The following is a 15969-nucleotide window of genomic DNA, read 5'->3' on the forward strand; positions in this document are numbered from 1 at the left end:
AAGCCTTTATTATTAGGGTGAGCGCCCCAAATAAAGGTAAGTTCACACTGCACTCCTGACAGTGGTTCCAGAAAAAAAAAAAAAAAAAAAAAAAGTGTAGACACGTGTGAAAATTTTTACAATATGAAGCTATGGCTAATGCTCCCTGATTAGATGCAAATGTTTGCAGAGGCGTGTAAGCAAGATTGCGGATTCTTGTAGAGGCACAGAATTGTAAAAGTGGTATTTTCAAACAGACAATCTAAAAACCAACTTTACCAAAAGACCCTAAACTCCATAACACTGTCTTCTTCCAATGGGAAACTGCACTTAAAAGGTATTTAAAGGCAACCCCCCTGTTAACCTACAGGAGAGAGAGGCCTTTCAATAGTGAAAAACAAAGTTAGCAGTATTTCTCTATTGGGGCATGTAAAAGTCACTAGTACATGTCCTATGTTTTAAATACACTGCATCTTGCCCTTGGGGATACATAGGGTCTACCTTAGGGGTGACTTACTGGTAGTAAAAGGGAAGGTTTGGGCCTGGCAAGTGGATAGACTTGCCAGATCGAATGTGCAGTCTACAACTGCACACAGATACTGCAGTGGCAGGTCTGAGACATGTTTACAGGGGTACTCGTGTGGGTGGCACAATCAGTGCTGAAGGCCCACTAGTTGCATTTGATTTACAGGCCCTAGGCACACACACTGCACTTTACTAGGGACTTCCCAGTAAATCAGATATGCCAATCATGGATAAACCAGTCACCAATACAATTTAGACAGACAGCATATGCACTTTAGCACTAGTTAGCAGTGGTAAATTGCCCAGAGTCCCAAAGCCAACAAAAACAGGTCCGAAAAAGGTTTGGGGATGTCCCTGCAAAAAGCCCAGGTCCAACTCTTTCAAAATAAAATGTTTAGGAAAAAAACGTTTTGCCAAATTACTGTGAAATTTTAGCTACTGTTTCTTTGAAGCAGCATTTAGTAATATGTGCTGATACAGGCTAGTATTTCCCAAAAATATTCGTAATGGACAATCGGAGTAACCATTTTAAACAATATTATGGAAACCATGAAAATAAACAAGCACTGGTAAAGCCACCGGTCCGACATTGGTTGTCAGTCTTTTTGTTTTGCCAGTGCTTGTCTTGTTTTGCCATGCCTATTGTATCACCTTAGTGTTGTGGGAGCCACCAGGCCTTCATCATTGTAACAACATTGGTCTCAAAAAGCACACATTGCCACAGTAGTTCCTGGCACTGAATAAAACTTTGTGTGCCAATATGCTCCTTGTGGCCATAATTTGTCGCTGCACCACATGGGACCACAGGGGCAAGCCGATTTCTTTTTACAGGACAAGTACATTTAAGAAGCAACCTGTCCCATGGACAAGTAGATATTTTATTAAATTACACTCCCCTTATGGAAACTGCATATTCTAACATTAGCTAATGTAGGTCCCTGTTTCAAAATGGTTGCTGCTGCAAACATCTTTCAGCATGTATTTTTTTTTTGACTGTTTCTTTCTGCCCACAGACTGTTCGTGCCCAAGCAACTTTGTTTGCACTAGCTTGAGATGGAATGTCACTTACCCATGTTCAGATCGGTGTTTCTTTGTTTTAGTGTCCTGTAGCACAATGTTTCACTGAGTGAATATTCCCAAGGCCTCACCTATTGAGACCACGGTTGTTGAAAACTTGTCACAGTATATTTGTATTAGCAAATTAGGTGTCTAGAGGGTATCTGGGAATGGAAGTGCATTATGTGAATCTGAGGGATAGTGCTGAATGTTGTGATTTCAGAAACTGTATTGTTTTTTTTTTTAAGCTGATTCGTTCAAACCATATGACTTGCACAATTGTACTAAATGAATAACGTCTATTGCAAAATAAAAAAAAACAACAGCCCCTTCTTGGCCGTTGTGGGCTCATTCTCCCTTGACTTTTAGAAGACAGCTCAACGTCAGTCTGAACTCTGATTTATAGCTTTCATTTTATGAGAAGGAGCTGGACTATTGTTGGTTGTGTTTAGTCATTTATTTCATTTTTTGATTTGAACTTTTGATTTCTAATTATTTACTTTGCCTTCTGTAATGATTTAACTTTTAATAAAGCCTACTTATTTTATTTGTAATATTTGCCTAGTTTCCATTGTAAAGCCTAATGTGCTTTACAGTTTGCTTTATAATTTAGTCAACCAGATCCAGTTGAGGAGTAACAAAATCCTTGGGGAGATTAGCATCGCTCCTAGTCGGTAAGGAGCACTTTATAATGACATTTTAGGAAGTTGCCTTCAACTGCTTCTGAGCCTGCTTCAAGTGAATCACAGACAGTCTGTTGTTATAGTCAGTTATTGGGAATCTCATCAGCGACATCACTAGCACGGCATGGATAGAGATCAGTGCTCAGTAGTCTCTCACTGCAGTTTCTCTAATGGTGCTTTTCCTTAGGCACTCTGCCTTAACCCTGCCCCTAACTTCCACATGGAATGTTGTAGGTCTACGCAGGCTCCCAACAGATTTCAGCTGCTCTTCTGCACTCCACCACTGCATATTTCATTTCACAGGGCTCAGCCCTATTGCACTCCCACACATTCTAGAGTGAGCACATGCACAACCCAGGCTTCTCATTAGCACAGCCACCCAGGCCTCTAAGATCGTGCAACTCCAGAAGGCCACCTGCTCTGAGCACTGGGCCCAAGCCTTTCCGGCTTATCTAGGATATTGGTAGGCAAGCAAGACTCCACACAGCAGATAAGCTTCTGCTGGCAAGGGTTGAGCACTGTGATTAGTCAGTCATGCTGGTTGGCTCCTAGCAACGCCCCTCCCATGTCTTTGATGTTAAGCTCATGATGCAATATTTTATATTTAAGACATCCGTTTCAAGGTGCCCTTGTAGTTTATGGTGTACTGATCCAAAAGAAAGTTTGATGTATGTACACAGTTCAAAACGATGGTATCTTGTAGTCCATTTTTGTAACCAAACGAGATATTTATAGATATATATATATATTTTTTTTACTAGAGGTTCATTCCATAAGACGGAGGCTGTCAAACATTGCTTGTGTAAAACATCCATCTGACAGAGTTGTTGAATATCAGATACATAAAATATAAAAGTTCATTTTTCAAGATTAATTATATTCTTATTCTTGAATGGCTGTTTGCATTTGACAAGGAACTCAAATATTTAATTTCATTTTTCGTAAGAAGTTGCCGCTTCAAAATACATTCTTTTCATTTTGGCTTTGCTTATTGTTTTACATTACGTTTAGGAATCTAGGAAGGATTAAATGCTGGAGAAGGAAAAGTTTGATATCTACCACATTGTGTAATTTTGTGTCCCGTCCCATTCAGTCCTGCTTACGGGATATGCAGAAGCACATGTATTGCACTCAATCCCATACAGGGCAAAATTCAAACAGTTCATTGGTGTGCATACAGTAAAGATGCACAGGACCATATTTAGTAAATTACATAATTATGTCATTGATCGAGTTTGCTTAAAACAAATGCCTAGGTTTCGCACAAAGACGACCCATCGCTCCTTTACATGTTTGTAATACACATTTGTGTGAAGACAACCCTCCAGGAACAATCTGGATAATGGGTAATTCATGTTAAATATAAGAATATTACACAGTATTTTGTTTAATTTTTTGTGCCCAGTGTCATTTAGCATTAGGCGTTCAAGCAAAGCCTGGCCTCCTTGTTCCAGTACATCTGGCGTTGTGTGAAAACTTGTGTGTATTTCTGATGTTCCCTCTTTGCATAAATAATAGTGGAGTCTGTGCACCACTATAAATCTAGGGCATAGGTAAATTAAGTTAGATTATATATTTTGGTCAGTGCTGGAAAATTGTGCTGCTGGTTTATGGACATATCCCTACTTTTCACCTAATTATTTCACATTTTTCAGAATCTACATCGTCCATGATGAAGTAAAGGACAAAGCTTTTGAACTTGAACTCAGCTGGGTTGGAGAAAGTAAGAACACATACCGATTCAAAAGGCATTTCTTAGTTTGAATTGCATGTTCTGGTATTGCTTTTCTGGTAATGTGGTTTGTATGTTTATGTCTTATACCTATTTGGGGTGGTGGGTATCCTGGTCAGCTTCATAGTAGTAACAGTCTGCTAAATCACACCAGTCAGATCTTCAGGCACTCGTTCAGTTGTCCCTCTTGAGAATGATAATGTGCTACATTTGGTACACCTGACACCACTAGTAAGAATTCCAACTTGCCGCGTGCGGTGTACTTTTCTAGAATCATTGGGAAAACATTATTTTGTCTGATATTTACTTGCTCACCCAGCCATGAAAGAACGCAGAACCAGGAATACCACATACTAAGTTACAGAGAACACTTCTTTAAGTAATTAGACTTTCTGTAGTTTCATAGCATATCTACTTAACTCGGTCTTACTCGTTTTTCAAAAACGAGTACCACCGTCCTGGACAATATATATATGTGAGTGACGCATTTGGTGTCTAGGTGTTTGATGATCCCAAATCACAGTCTAAGACTAAGCCTAGGCTGTTAGACCTTACTACACCCTGAATGTTAAAGCCTCAAGATTAATTGAGTTTGGCAATGTATCCCTTAGCGATGGTTTCTGGGACAAAGGCAAAACTTGTCACACAAATTGCCTAGTTGTTCCTCAGTCCCACAGGCCCCAGAAAGCTTGCAAAACACTCGGCTTTAGCTTTCTTCTGACAGAGCTGCCTATAGTGAAGATGGGTAATTGGAATTGAGCACATCATTGATTATTGAAATATTAGGACTGGCAATAACGTAAGTCAGTGGTTACTAACCCATGGTCCGGGGCCTCCTCAATGTCTGCGAAGCCCACACATGAAGTATGCAACTGATTATTAATCTGTTAATATTATTTAATTTTGTAAAGTGTAAATAAATACGTAAAGACCAAGTTTAAAACTTTGGGTAAATGTGAAGGCATTTGAAATTAGAGACTAGGAATTAAATTGGTATCCTCAGATTGGATTGTGGGAGGAGTGCACGTGCATCAAACAGAATATAGTGCGGTCTTTGAGTGGCCTCAGTTGAACTTAGAAAAGCTCCAATCTTCCTGTTAATTTATATTTTATAAAAAAAAATTCGTGAATTGAAAAAAAACTAAGAAATATAATTTCTGTATTTGTTTAAATGTTTATTTCTGTATTTTTTGCTGTCCAAATAATTGGAAATGCTTACGCCTGGGACCTGGGCTTCCAGTAATGACTTAGTGAGAGTATCAGGATTCCAGTAATGATCTTTTTGGAGTCCTTGGGTTCCAGTAATGAAAAAGTGGGGGTTCACAAATGTCAAAAGTTTAAGAACCACTGGTCTACGTCAATGTATTACTTCTTTGTAGGCTACAGGCTGACCTGTCCACACTTATCAATCGAGATGATCATATCATAAATAACCCTTCACTGACCGGTTCATGACTTAGTTGATCCAATCTCTGCGCAGAGCAACAGGCTACAGTGGCCTCTGCAGTGCTTGCAAAGGAGCCCAAGAAGCACAGGATACAGCCACATTAAGGCTCATGTTGAGTAATCTAGGAATCTACCTACTTGAGGGGCACCAGCACACCAAGGGAATATTTTGGAAGCCCAAGTTCTACTAAAGTGCACAATAAGCCCATATCCCATTTTCAGTCATCAATCTTGAATTAGCATAATTATTCAGTAGTTTTAAGCTCTAAAGCTGTAGAAGCAAAATGCAAACATGATTCAGATGTAGCAGCCACTTGCATGCAGCTGGGCGCACAAAAGAACGCTCCATACGGAAACTACACTCCGCAGGATACTACACAGCTTCGATACTCCATCATGTTGGTTATTAAGGAGTTCACAACTGTACCAACCTTCATAATAACAAGCTGCAACAAACAACATTAATCAGATTAACCCAGAAATATTCAATAAAACTCAGAGGCACCATATAGTTGGCCCTCACCAAGCTTAGAACAGCATTTCGCTGTTCGCAAAACAATGTACCACTCCATCACACTACACAGAGACAATCACCACAGCTAGTCTGGTATAAATTATTTTACTCTCAGTTACTTCATACCATGCACCAAGCCAGGCAGTGCACATTCAGTCCTCCTGGAGGTCAAATATCCAAATTGGTTAACAATTTAAAAAAAAAACAGTTCTGTACACTGAATATTAATTACTCTTACAAACACACATGTAGGAAAGTACCCCTTTTCTTGGCATGGGTACCACCATTTTCTTCCTGTTGTCAGTGTGTTTGACTGTGTAAACTGGGTTCCTGCTAACAAGGACCCCAGTAGTTTTGCTCTCCTCTAAATTGTACCTTTCTCTTCCCACAATTGGCAGACTGCTCCCTCCATATAAGTCCCTTGTATATGGTACCTAGGTACCCAGGGCATTGGGGTTCCAGGGGATCTCCGTGGGCTGCAGCAGTTTTTCTGCCACCCATAGGGAGCCCATGCAAAGGGTTCTGCAGGCCAACAATTGCAGCCTGCGTGAAACGGGTGCATGCTCCTGTTTTCACTAGACCGGGTCACTATAAACCACCCCTATTGTAGGCTCTCAGCCCAGAGGGCAGGGTGCAAGTACCTGTGTGTGAGGGCACCCTGCAATAGCAAAGGTGCCCCCACAAACTCCAGGCTCATTTTCCTGGAATTTGTGAGTGCGGGGACGCCATTTTACGTGTGTACTGGACATAGGCCACTACCTATGTCCAGCTACATAATGGTAACTCCGAACTTGGGCATGTTTAGTATCAAACATGTCAGAATCATACCCCAATACTGTTGAAAGTATTGAAAGTATGATTCCATGCACTCTGGAGGCTCATTAGAGGACCCCCAGCATTGCTACCATCAGTCTTACAGGGTTTTCCAGGCAGCCCAAGCTGCTGCCACCCCTCAGACAGGTTTCTGCCCTCCTGCTGCTTGATCAGATCAAGCCCAGGAAGGCAGAAGAAAGGATTTCCTTTGGGAGAGGGAAGTAGCAACCTCTACCTTTGAAAAGAGGTGTGACTGGCTTGGGGAATGGTAGCCTCCCCAAGCCACTGGTATGCTTTGAAGGGCACATTTGGTGCCCTCTGTGCATAAACCATTCCACACCGGTTCTGGGACCCCCAGAACCTGTTCTGGTGTGAAACTGGACAGTGGAAAGGGGAGTGACCATCCCCTGTCCATCACCACCCAGAGGTGGTGCTCAGAGCTCCTCCAAATGGTCCCTGGGTTCTGCCGTCTTGTTTCCAAGGTTGGCAGGGAACTCTGGGAGCATCTGAGTGGTCAAGCAGGTGATGTCAGAGCCCCCTCCTGATAGATGCTTACCTGGCTAGGTGATCAAGCCCCCTTTCAGGGCCATTTAGGGTCTCTCGCTTGGGTGAGTCCTCAGATTCGGCTTGTAAGATAAGACTCAAGCAGGATTCCTCTGCAACATCCACTTGGAGTTCTGGCCACTAGAACTGCGACTGGACCCTCCAGGAACTGACAATGCTGCAATCAACGAAGAAGACTCTTCTGCAACTTTGTTTCCACAACTCCTGCCAGCATTGCAACATTTCTCCAGCTGTGCATCCTCAGAAGACAGCAACTCTTCAGCCTGCACAAGACGAAGAAGGAATCTACCTTGGAGTGAAGAAGTCACTCCCTTGCATCCACAGGCACCTGCTGAAAACGACGACCGGCTGCGTGGATCTCCCCTCATCTTGAGCTGCGTGGATCCTGCATCACAGCTGGTGGTCCGGAGTAATCATCTTGGTACTCTTTCAGCTGTCCAACTTTAGTGGAGGAGAGCCCTTGCCTTCCCACGCAGGACAGTACCCCCTGTGCATCGTGTGTCTTGCAGCTGCCAAGGCTTGTTTGCATCTCCTCCAAGGGATCTTCAGGCAACAGGTAGCTCCAGTCCCCAGCATTCCTTCCTATGACGCTCAGCCCTTTGCGTGGTTCTCCTGCGGCATGGGGTCCTTTTCTGTAGTGCTGCGTGGGCTCCTTCTACGACTTCTATGTCCCTATTCTGTGGGTGCTGCCTCTGCTCCTCTGGACTCTCTGCAATGCTGAGGGTCCCCTGTGACTCCTCCTCCTGGGTCTTGCTGGTGCCCGGCAGCATCAGTTTTCCACTAACTGAGAGTTTGCCTTTGCCAAGGCTTGTTGGTGGAATTCCTGCACCGACACTCGCTTGTAATCTTCACTTCAGCGTGGGACATCTTCTGCATCCATCAGGAACTCTTCTCCGGCTCCAGGGCTCCAGTGCTGACCTGTTCTTCCTCACCGTCAACCAAGTTCTGCAAGTACAGCTGGGTGAGTAGTAGCTCCTACTCCTCCTGCACTCTACTGTGACTTTTGGACTTGGTCCCCTCTCTCCACAGGTACTCCTCTTCAAGAATCCACCATTGGTTTCTTGCAGTCTTGTCTGGATCTTCTTTTCTTCTTTTCCCTCCTTTGGATGGTTTGGGGGAAATTCTAGTGATTTACTCCTGCTTCCCAGGTCGCTGAGGGATACTGTTACTTATCATTGTGGTTTTTTAGTACTCCCAGCTCCCCTCTACACATTCTGTGGGGGTCCTGTGTTTGCATTCCATTTTTTGTATATGGGTTTGGCTCACCCTGAGGCAGTGGTTTTCAAACTTGTTAATGCCGCACCCCCCCCCTTATTGGTTATTACTATTTGCACTGTTCTCTAACCTTTTCTATGCCTATTTCTGATTGCTATTTCTGATTGCTATTGTATATATTTAGCGTATTACTTACCTCCTGTTGGAGGGTTGCCCTTCTAGTATTTTGTGATATTGCTTTCCAAAAATAAAGTCCTTTGGAACAAGAATGAGATCCTGGGGAAGTAGGAGACTACCCCCTCCCAACATTGTTTGCACAGTGCAATTCCAGGTGCCTTCATCGTAACCAATAGATTTACTGTGATCCCAAGCTAAGTTATCTGGGGGCGTCTAGGTGCACTGCCTTCATTTTTCATGGTGCTTGCACTGATCTGCATGGAAGAATCACTGTGTGGAGAGATGCCCTTCACAGGGTGATGCAGACTCTTCTCAGACACACCCCATGTCTCTAGTGGCCTCTAATGGTCTTCAAGGGCTCAGGACTCTTCCCTAGATTGCCTAGATGGCTGTTCTAGTGGGGTTGTCCTCACACACTAGAGAGAGCGAGAGGTGTCACTCTGTCCTCGACCAACAGAGGGGATAGCAAGTGGCTAGATGTGAGGCATCGGCACCCTTGAAGAACTTGACTACAGGACAATGCTCCCACTACGTCCCCGGTTTGGAATTTCCAAGGTGGCAAGTAGTGAAACTGGAATAGCCAGAATCATCTGACCAATCATTTACGAATAGATAATGAGGAGAATCTTTGAATGAAACAAAGGGATCTTGAATCCTGAAAAAGATCCATTGACCTGTGCTGGGCGGAAGAAGGGCCGAAATGTGTTGATCTAGGCAGAGAAGGGAACAGGGCATTAATTTCCTGAAGTTGGTGGTCTGTACCTGGACGTTAAAGCGTGCCCGATGATGATGCATGCTGGGTGAGGGCAATTTTTAAAACCCCACACTGGTTCATTACCAACTTGGTAGAGTAGATCCAACTTTTAGACTACCTCTGTATCTTCTTCCTTGGGTGAATTTGCTCCAGTGATGTCCCAGTGCCCTCGGGCTGCTGAAAAGGACTTCGCTCTCCTTTAGGAAATGTTGATGATGAAGGGTGCAGCTCCTTAGCCATCATCTTGAGCATTTCTATGGCACTATGACGAGGGACAGGTCTCAGACTTCTTTTGACATGGATTTTACCTATGTACTTCATACCACCTCCCTATTAAGAAACACTCCTCCCTTTATGATTATTTATACATCTCCATGCTTTTTCACAAAGCTGGACATTCTTCAGGACATGCATTTGGTGCATTGTGTTATTATCCAGGAGCTGCTCAAAATATAGAAGCATATCAGCTGTGCACCTAACAAGAGTATTAGAAAGCTGGTTTCAGTGGACATTAAGGGGGTCAGGAGAGTAGGCATGGCTGGTGCCATAATAAACAACCAGCAAGGCCTGAGGGAAGGGCCTCTCTATGACCTGGGAATGTAAAACTGCTAGATGATAGCTAGGTTTTGGTGGGAACAGAGTAGAAAGTACATTTCTTTGTCCCTGGTAGTGAGATTTAACAAGAAAAGGTGACGAGGCAGGGTGGGGGAGATTAACGCTTATTCTCTGGGAAACACCTAGCACTAAATGTTAAGTACATATATATTTAGAGAGAGAGAGAAGCACACAGGCTTGTTTTGGTACTCTTGGGAGCGTTTTTGTAGAATCACTATGGTCCAGTTCGATGTTGGTGTTGGACATCTAATTATAACTTCCTTGAGCAGCATCAGTTTACTGACAAAAAGGCATGACATTGAAGAGATGCCTGGAGCCTCTCCAGTTACAGGAATGCTCATGTCGTCCTGGTAGACCAGCCTTTGCTTTTCTGGTTACATTTCACTTGTTTCAACATTTGTATTGGTCACAGTCGATAAAAATTATATCCTCCCCATAGCTTAGTTGAGCACTACCCTGAGCATTATTTCTTGCCTGCTTTTTCCCCCCAGTAAATTCTAAAGTGTGCCTGCATCATGCCCCAAGAGTGACCTGGAGATATTTTTCATTACAACTGTGCCCTTTTGGCTATAGTTGGTCACCGTGATTCTGGTGCCAGAGATGATGTAATTTGATGTTTGCATTGTGACCCTCTTCTAGATTGACATCCTAATTTATTCCGTTATCTAATGCTTGGGTCTAGAAATATATTTGTAAGTTTAAAGTTTAGTTTAATTTTAAGCATCAGCACAGGCAGAGCCAGAATGACTCGCTGTGAAATTGCATTTTGCAATTAGGACTAGTTCCAATGATGTCCACGGTCATGTGGGTGCCCTCTCAACTGGAACATTTTTGACAGTGATGGTCTGTTTCATGGTATGGGCCCCAAATGTTTAGTAGACCTAGTCTTCAAAGTGAATGCTGCCCCACAGCTAGATAATTAGAAAGCAGATGGCCTAATAACTGCCTTTGCCTGACTGTGCACATACATCAAAAGAAAAGAAGTCCTGAAGACTTCTGACAACACCAAATGTTTGCCAGTTTGATAACATTGGTGTAGGAAGTTGGCTCTGTATGTGCTATTTCAAAGTAAGGAATAGCATGCACAGAGTCCAAGGGTTCCCCTTAGAGGTAAAATAGTGGTAAAAAGAGAATACTAATGCTCTATTTTGTGGTAGTGTGGTCGAGCAGTAGGCTTATCCAAGGAGTAGTGTTAAGCATTTGTTGTACATACACATAGACAATAAATGAGGTACACACACTCAGAGACAAATCCAGCCAATAGGTTTTTATATAGAAAAATATATTTTCTTAGTTTATTTTAAGAACCACAGGTTCAAATTCTACATGTAATATCTCATTCGAAAGGTATTGCAGGTAAGTACTTTAGGAACTTCAAATCATCAAAATTGCATGTATACTTTTCAAGTTATTGACAAATAGCTGTTTTAAAAGTGGACACTTAGTGCAATTTTCACAGTTCCTAGGGGAGGTAAGTATTTGTTAGATTAACCAGGTAAGTAAGACACTTACAGGGCTCAGTTCTTGGTCCAAGGTAGCCCACCGCTGGGGGTTCAGAGCAACCCCAAAGTCACCACACCAGCAGCTCAGGGCCGGTCAGGTGCAGAGTCCAAAGTGGTGCCCAAAACACATAGGCTAGAATGGAGAGAAGGGGGTGCCCCGGTTCCGGTCTGCTTGCAGGTAAGTACCCGCGTCTTCGGAGGGCAGACCAGGGGGGTTTTGTAGGGCACCGGGGGGGACACCAGTCCACACAGAAATTTCACCCTCAGCGGCGCGGGGGCGGCCGGGTGCAGTGTAGAAACAAGCGTCGGGTTCGCAATGTTAGTCTATGAGAGATCTCGGGATCTCTTCAGCGCTGCAGGCAGGCAAGGGGGGGATTCCTCGGGGTAGCCCCCACCTGGGCAAGGGAGAGGGCCTCCTGGGGGTCACTCCTGCACAGAAGTTCCGTTTCTTTAGGGGCTGGGGGCTGCGGGTGCAGGGTCTTTTCCAGCCGTCGGGAAATGGAGTTCAGACAGTCGCGGTCAGGGGGGAGCCTGGGGATTCCCTCTGCAGGCGTCGCTGTGGGGGCTCAGGGGGGACAACTTTGGTTACTCACAGTCGTAGAGTCGCCGGAGGGTCCTCCCTGAGTTGGTTGTTCTCCACCAGTCGAGTCGGGGTCGCCGGGTGCAGTGTTGCAAGTCTCACGCTTCTTGCGGGGAGTTGCAGGGGTCTTTAAATCTGCTCCTTGTAACAAAGTTGCAGTTCTTTTGGAGCAGTGCCGCTGTCCTCTGGAGTTTCTTCTCTTTTTCGAAGCAGGGCAGTCCTCAGAGGATTCAGAGGTCGCTGGTCCCTTGGAAAGCATCGCAGGAGCAGGTTTCTTTGGAAGGCAGGAGACAGGCCGGTAAGTCTGGGGCCAAGGCAGTTGGTGTCTTCTGTTCTTCCTCTGCAGGGGTTTTTCAGCTCAGCAGTCCTTCTTCTTGTTAGTTGCAGGAATCTAAATTTTTAGGTTCAGGGAAGCCCTTAAATACTAAATTTAAGGGCGTGTTTAGGTCTGGGGGGTTAGTAGCCAATGGCTACTAGCCCTGAGGGTGAGTACACCCTCTTTGTGCCTCCTCTCAAGGGGAGGGGGTCACATCCCTAATCCTATTGGGGGAATCCTCCATCTGCAAGATGGAGGATTTCTAAAAGTTAGTCACTTCAGCTCAGGACACCTTGGGGGCTGTCCTGACTGGCCAGTGACTCCTCCTTGTTGCTTTCTTTGTTCCCTCCAGCCTTGCCGCCAAAAGTGGGGGCCGTGGCCGGAGGGGGCGGGCAACTCCACTAAGCTGGAGTGCCCTGCTGTGCTGTGACAAAGGGGTGAGCCTTTGAGGCTCACCGCCAGGTGTTACAGCTCCTGCCTGGGGGAGGTGTTAGCATCTCCACCCAGTGCAGGCTTTGTTACTGGCCTCAGAGTGACAAAGGCACTCTCCCCATGGGGCCAGCAACATGTCTCTAGTGTGGCAGGCTGCTGGAACCAGTCAGCCTACACAGATAGTCGGTTAAGTTTCAGGGGGCAGCTCTAAGGTGCCCTCTGTGGTGTATTTTACAATAAAATGTACACTGGCATCAGTGTGCATTTATTGTGCTGAGAAGTTTGATACCAAACTTCCCAGTTTTCAGTGTAGCCATTATGGTGCTGTGGAGTTCGTGTTTGACAGACTCCCAGACCATATACTCTTATGGCTACCCTGCACTTACAATGTCTAAGGTTTTGTTTAGACACTGTAGGGGCACAGTGCTCATGCACTGGTACCCTCACCTATGGTATAGTGCACCCTGCCTTAGGGCTGTAAGGCCTGCTAGAGGGGTGTCTTACCTATACTGCATAGGCAGTGAGAGGCTGGCAGCATGGCACCCTGAGGGGAGTGCCATGTCGACTTACTCATTTTGTTCTCACTAGCACACACAAGCTGGTAAGCAGTGTGTCTGTGCTGAGTGAGGGGTCTCCAGGGTGGCATAATACATGCTGCAGCCCTTAGAGACCTTCTCTGGCATCAGGGCCCTTGGTACCAGAGGTACCAGTTACAAGGGACTTATCTGGATGCCAGGGTGTGCCAATTGTGGAATCAAAAGTACAGGTTAGGGAAAGAACATTGGTGCTGGGGCCTGGTTAGCAGGCCTCAGCACACTTTCAATTCAAAACATAGCATCAGCAAAGGCAAAAAGTCAGGGGGTAACCATGCCAAGGAGGCATTTCCTTACAATTGGTTACTGGGAACAATGGTATTTCAAACTGTATTACCTAGTGCACAAATGCATATGGTTGAATCCACATACTAGCACCTTTTAATTGTTTTATACAAATAACTGCTGTAGTTTATTTCACGCTTAAAGCCCTATTTGTCTTTGCTATTAAAGTACTACCTGGACATTTTTGTGTTTACTTACTGTATCTCCATGCAGTATTTGAGTTTGTAACTCCTGCCACCATGAGTAATCCTCGAATGCTTGCCTTTACAACACCCTGGGGTGTCAAATGACGTAGTTATCCAGGGTAGTGGCCTGAGACACTGGTGATAAATTACTCCTGTAGGATACTGCACAGTCCCTACTAAGGAACCAAAAGAAAGAAGCCTTGCAGCAACTTCTTCAGACGCAAAACCCACGCCATTTCATCTTAATATGAATTTGAAGCCATATACTAGCATGGATGTAGGGGCCAAACTTTGTCTTCTCAAGCTACAATGTAGCACAATGCAATGTCAGAACAGATCTCAGTTTGTCTGCTGTGATGATGATCATTAAGGTCATAACACTCTGTTATCTTTGCTTAAACGGTATCATCCAAGTGACCTAACTGAGGTAATGATGAAAGTGTTTACCTCTAGGTTGTGGGTGAGGGTATCTACGGCATGGATTGGCATAACTTTGGGCATTAAATGAAGCACCATTTCAAGTGGAAAATGTTTCCAGCGCAGCCTCCATGGGTACGTTACATGGAGCTACACTATTTTGTAGATTTAGATTACCTTGGTAAAGGAAACTGCAAACCCTTTTAAACCTAGGGGACACTCAGCTGTGCAACATTTTTATAGGAAAAGAATACCCACTCCCTAGAGGTTTGTTGGTGTATGGCAGTTTATAGAGCATGCAATTCCTTCTAAATCCCTATCTTTGCGCGTTCATCGTTTGTTAGACATGTGAGAGTTGCCTTGGAGATTCATTACAGTAGTACATTATTTGTTGTTGTGTTCATAGTAACCAAAGGCAAGCATGAAATTGTTCCAAAGGATATCAGAGAAGAAGCTGAGAAATATGCAAAGGTAAGCAAAATAGTATTTTTGCTTTGCTTGAAAATAGCAGTGTTTGATTATATGTGCAGTCTTTAGTTCAAAGCCCAGTTAAAAGCTATGTCTGCCTATTGAAATTCTACAATAATTTGGTATGTTTATTAAATCACCTTTTATGGTTTTATCATTTATCCTGAAAATGTGATGCGTTTTGTGCTGATAATAATCACACGGTTTCCACCCAATCTCAATGCAAAATTTATTTTTCATGATAAGATGCTTTTCTAATGCACAACGTGGCTTGTCAGATACACCCTCAAAGGCCCATGAGAAATGCCAGCACCAGTCACTTGTACGGGGTGGAAAGGGGTGGGGCATTTCTGAAAAATAAAAGTTGGTGGTCCCTTATTTCTCGTACAAATTGCCATGAATTTCAGGAAAGTATTGACTAACCAAACGTCTTCTCTGTTGGACTCCAGTGCTTGTGGAATGTTTATAGACCATGAGTTGGCAAGTGAATATTATATTTCTGAAGATATTCCTTAAGTAGTCCAGACTGTGGACTGAGCTTATCAAGCCTCTGGACTTGTGAAAGATTTTATGATCTTTATTAGTCTTTTTTGGTGGGTATAGAGAAATGATCTCTTTTGAATTACTAGCCTTTCCTATTGTTACGGTCATTTTTAAAAATACCTTGGTGTTAAAAAATGTGCCCGTTCTGCAGGGCCACCCTGGATATTTTGCTGAAGCCTATTTTTGTTGGCCATAGAACTCTGCACACTTTACTCCTGCTAACCAGAAGTAAAGTGCTTGTGTTCCCTCCTTTTTGCATGATGAAATTCAAATACACCTGACTGACATATTTAACTTACCTATAGGTTCATAGAATATGGTACAATATACCCAGGGCATGTAAATTAAATGTTACTAGGGGACTGCAGCACCTATTGTGCCACCCACCTCAGTTACCTAGCAAACATGTCTCCAGGCCTCCCAATGTAGCCTTGCTATGCAGTTGTAAACTGTCATTTTGACCTGTTAAACCATTCTTGACAGGTCAAAATCTTCCTTTTAAATATTAATACACCCGTAGAAGGCTTTGTTGTCCTTAAGGTAGGGTAGATTATATTTAAAATTAAAGCTTATAA

General features: G+C 43.9%; 1 protein-coding gene across 1 annotated transcript in view; it reads left to right on the plus strand.

Moving 5' to 3' along the window:
• The window catches only part of PSMA3 (proteasome 20S subunit alpha 3), a 178253-nt gene that overhangs the window by 138781 nt on the left and 23503 nt on the right, over window positions 1-15969 (plus strand). Inside the window, exons 9-10 of the mRNA XM_069207452.1 lie at window positions 3899-3966; window positions 14790-14854. Coding sequence (XP_069063553.1) covers window positions 3899-3966; window positions 14790-14854 — 133 coding nt within the window. The remainder of the gene's footprint in view (window positions 1-3898; window positions 3967-14789; window positions 14855-15969) is intronic.

The sequence above is a fragment of the Pleurodeles waltl genome, chromosome 9 (genome assembly GCF_031143425.1).
Source record: "Pleurodeles waltl isolate 20211129_DDA chromosome 9, aPleWal1.hap1.20221129, whole genome shotgun sequence".
In the NCBI taxonomy this organism is placed as follows: domain Eukaryota; kingdom Metazoa; phylum Chordata; class Amphibia; order Caudata; family Salamandridae; genus Pleurodeles; species Pleurodeles waltl.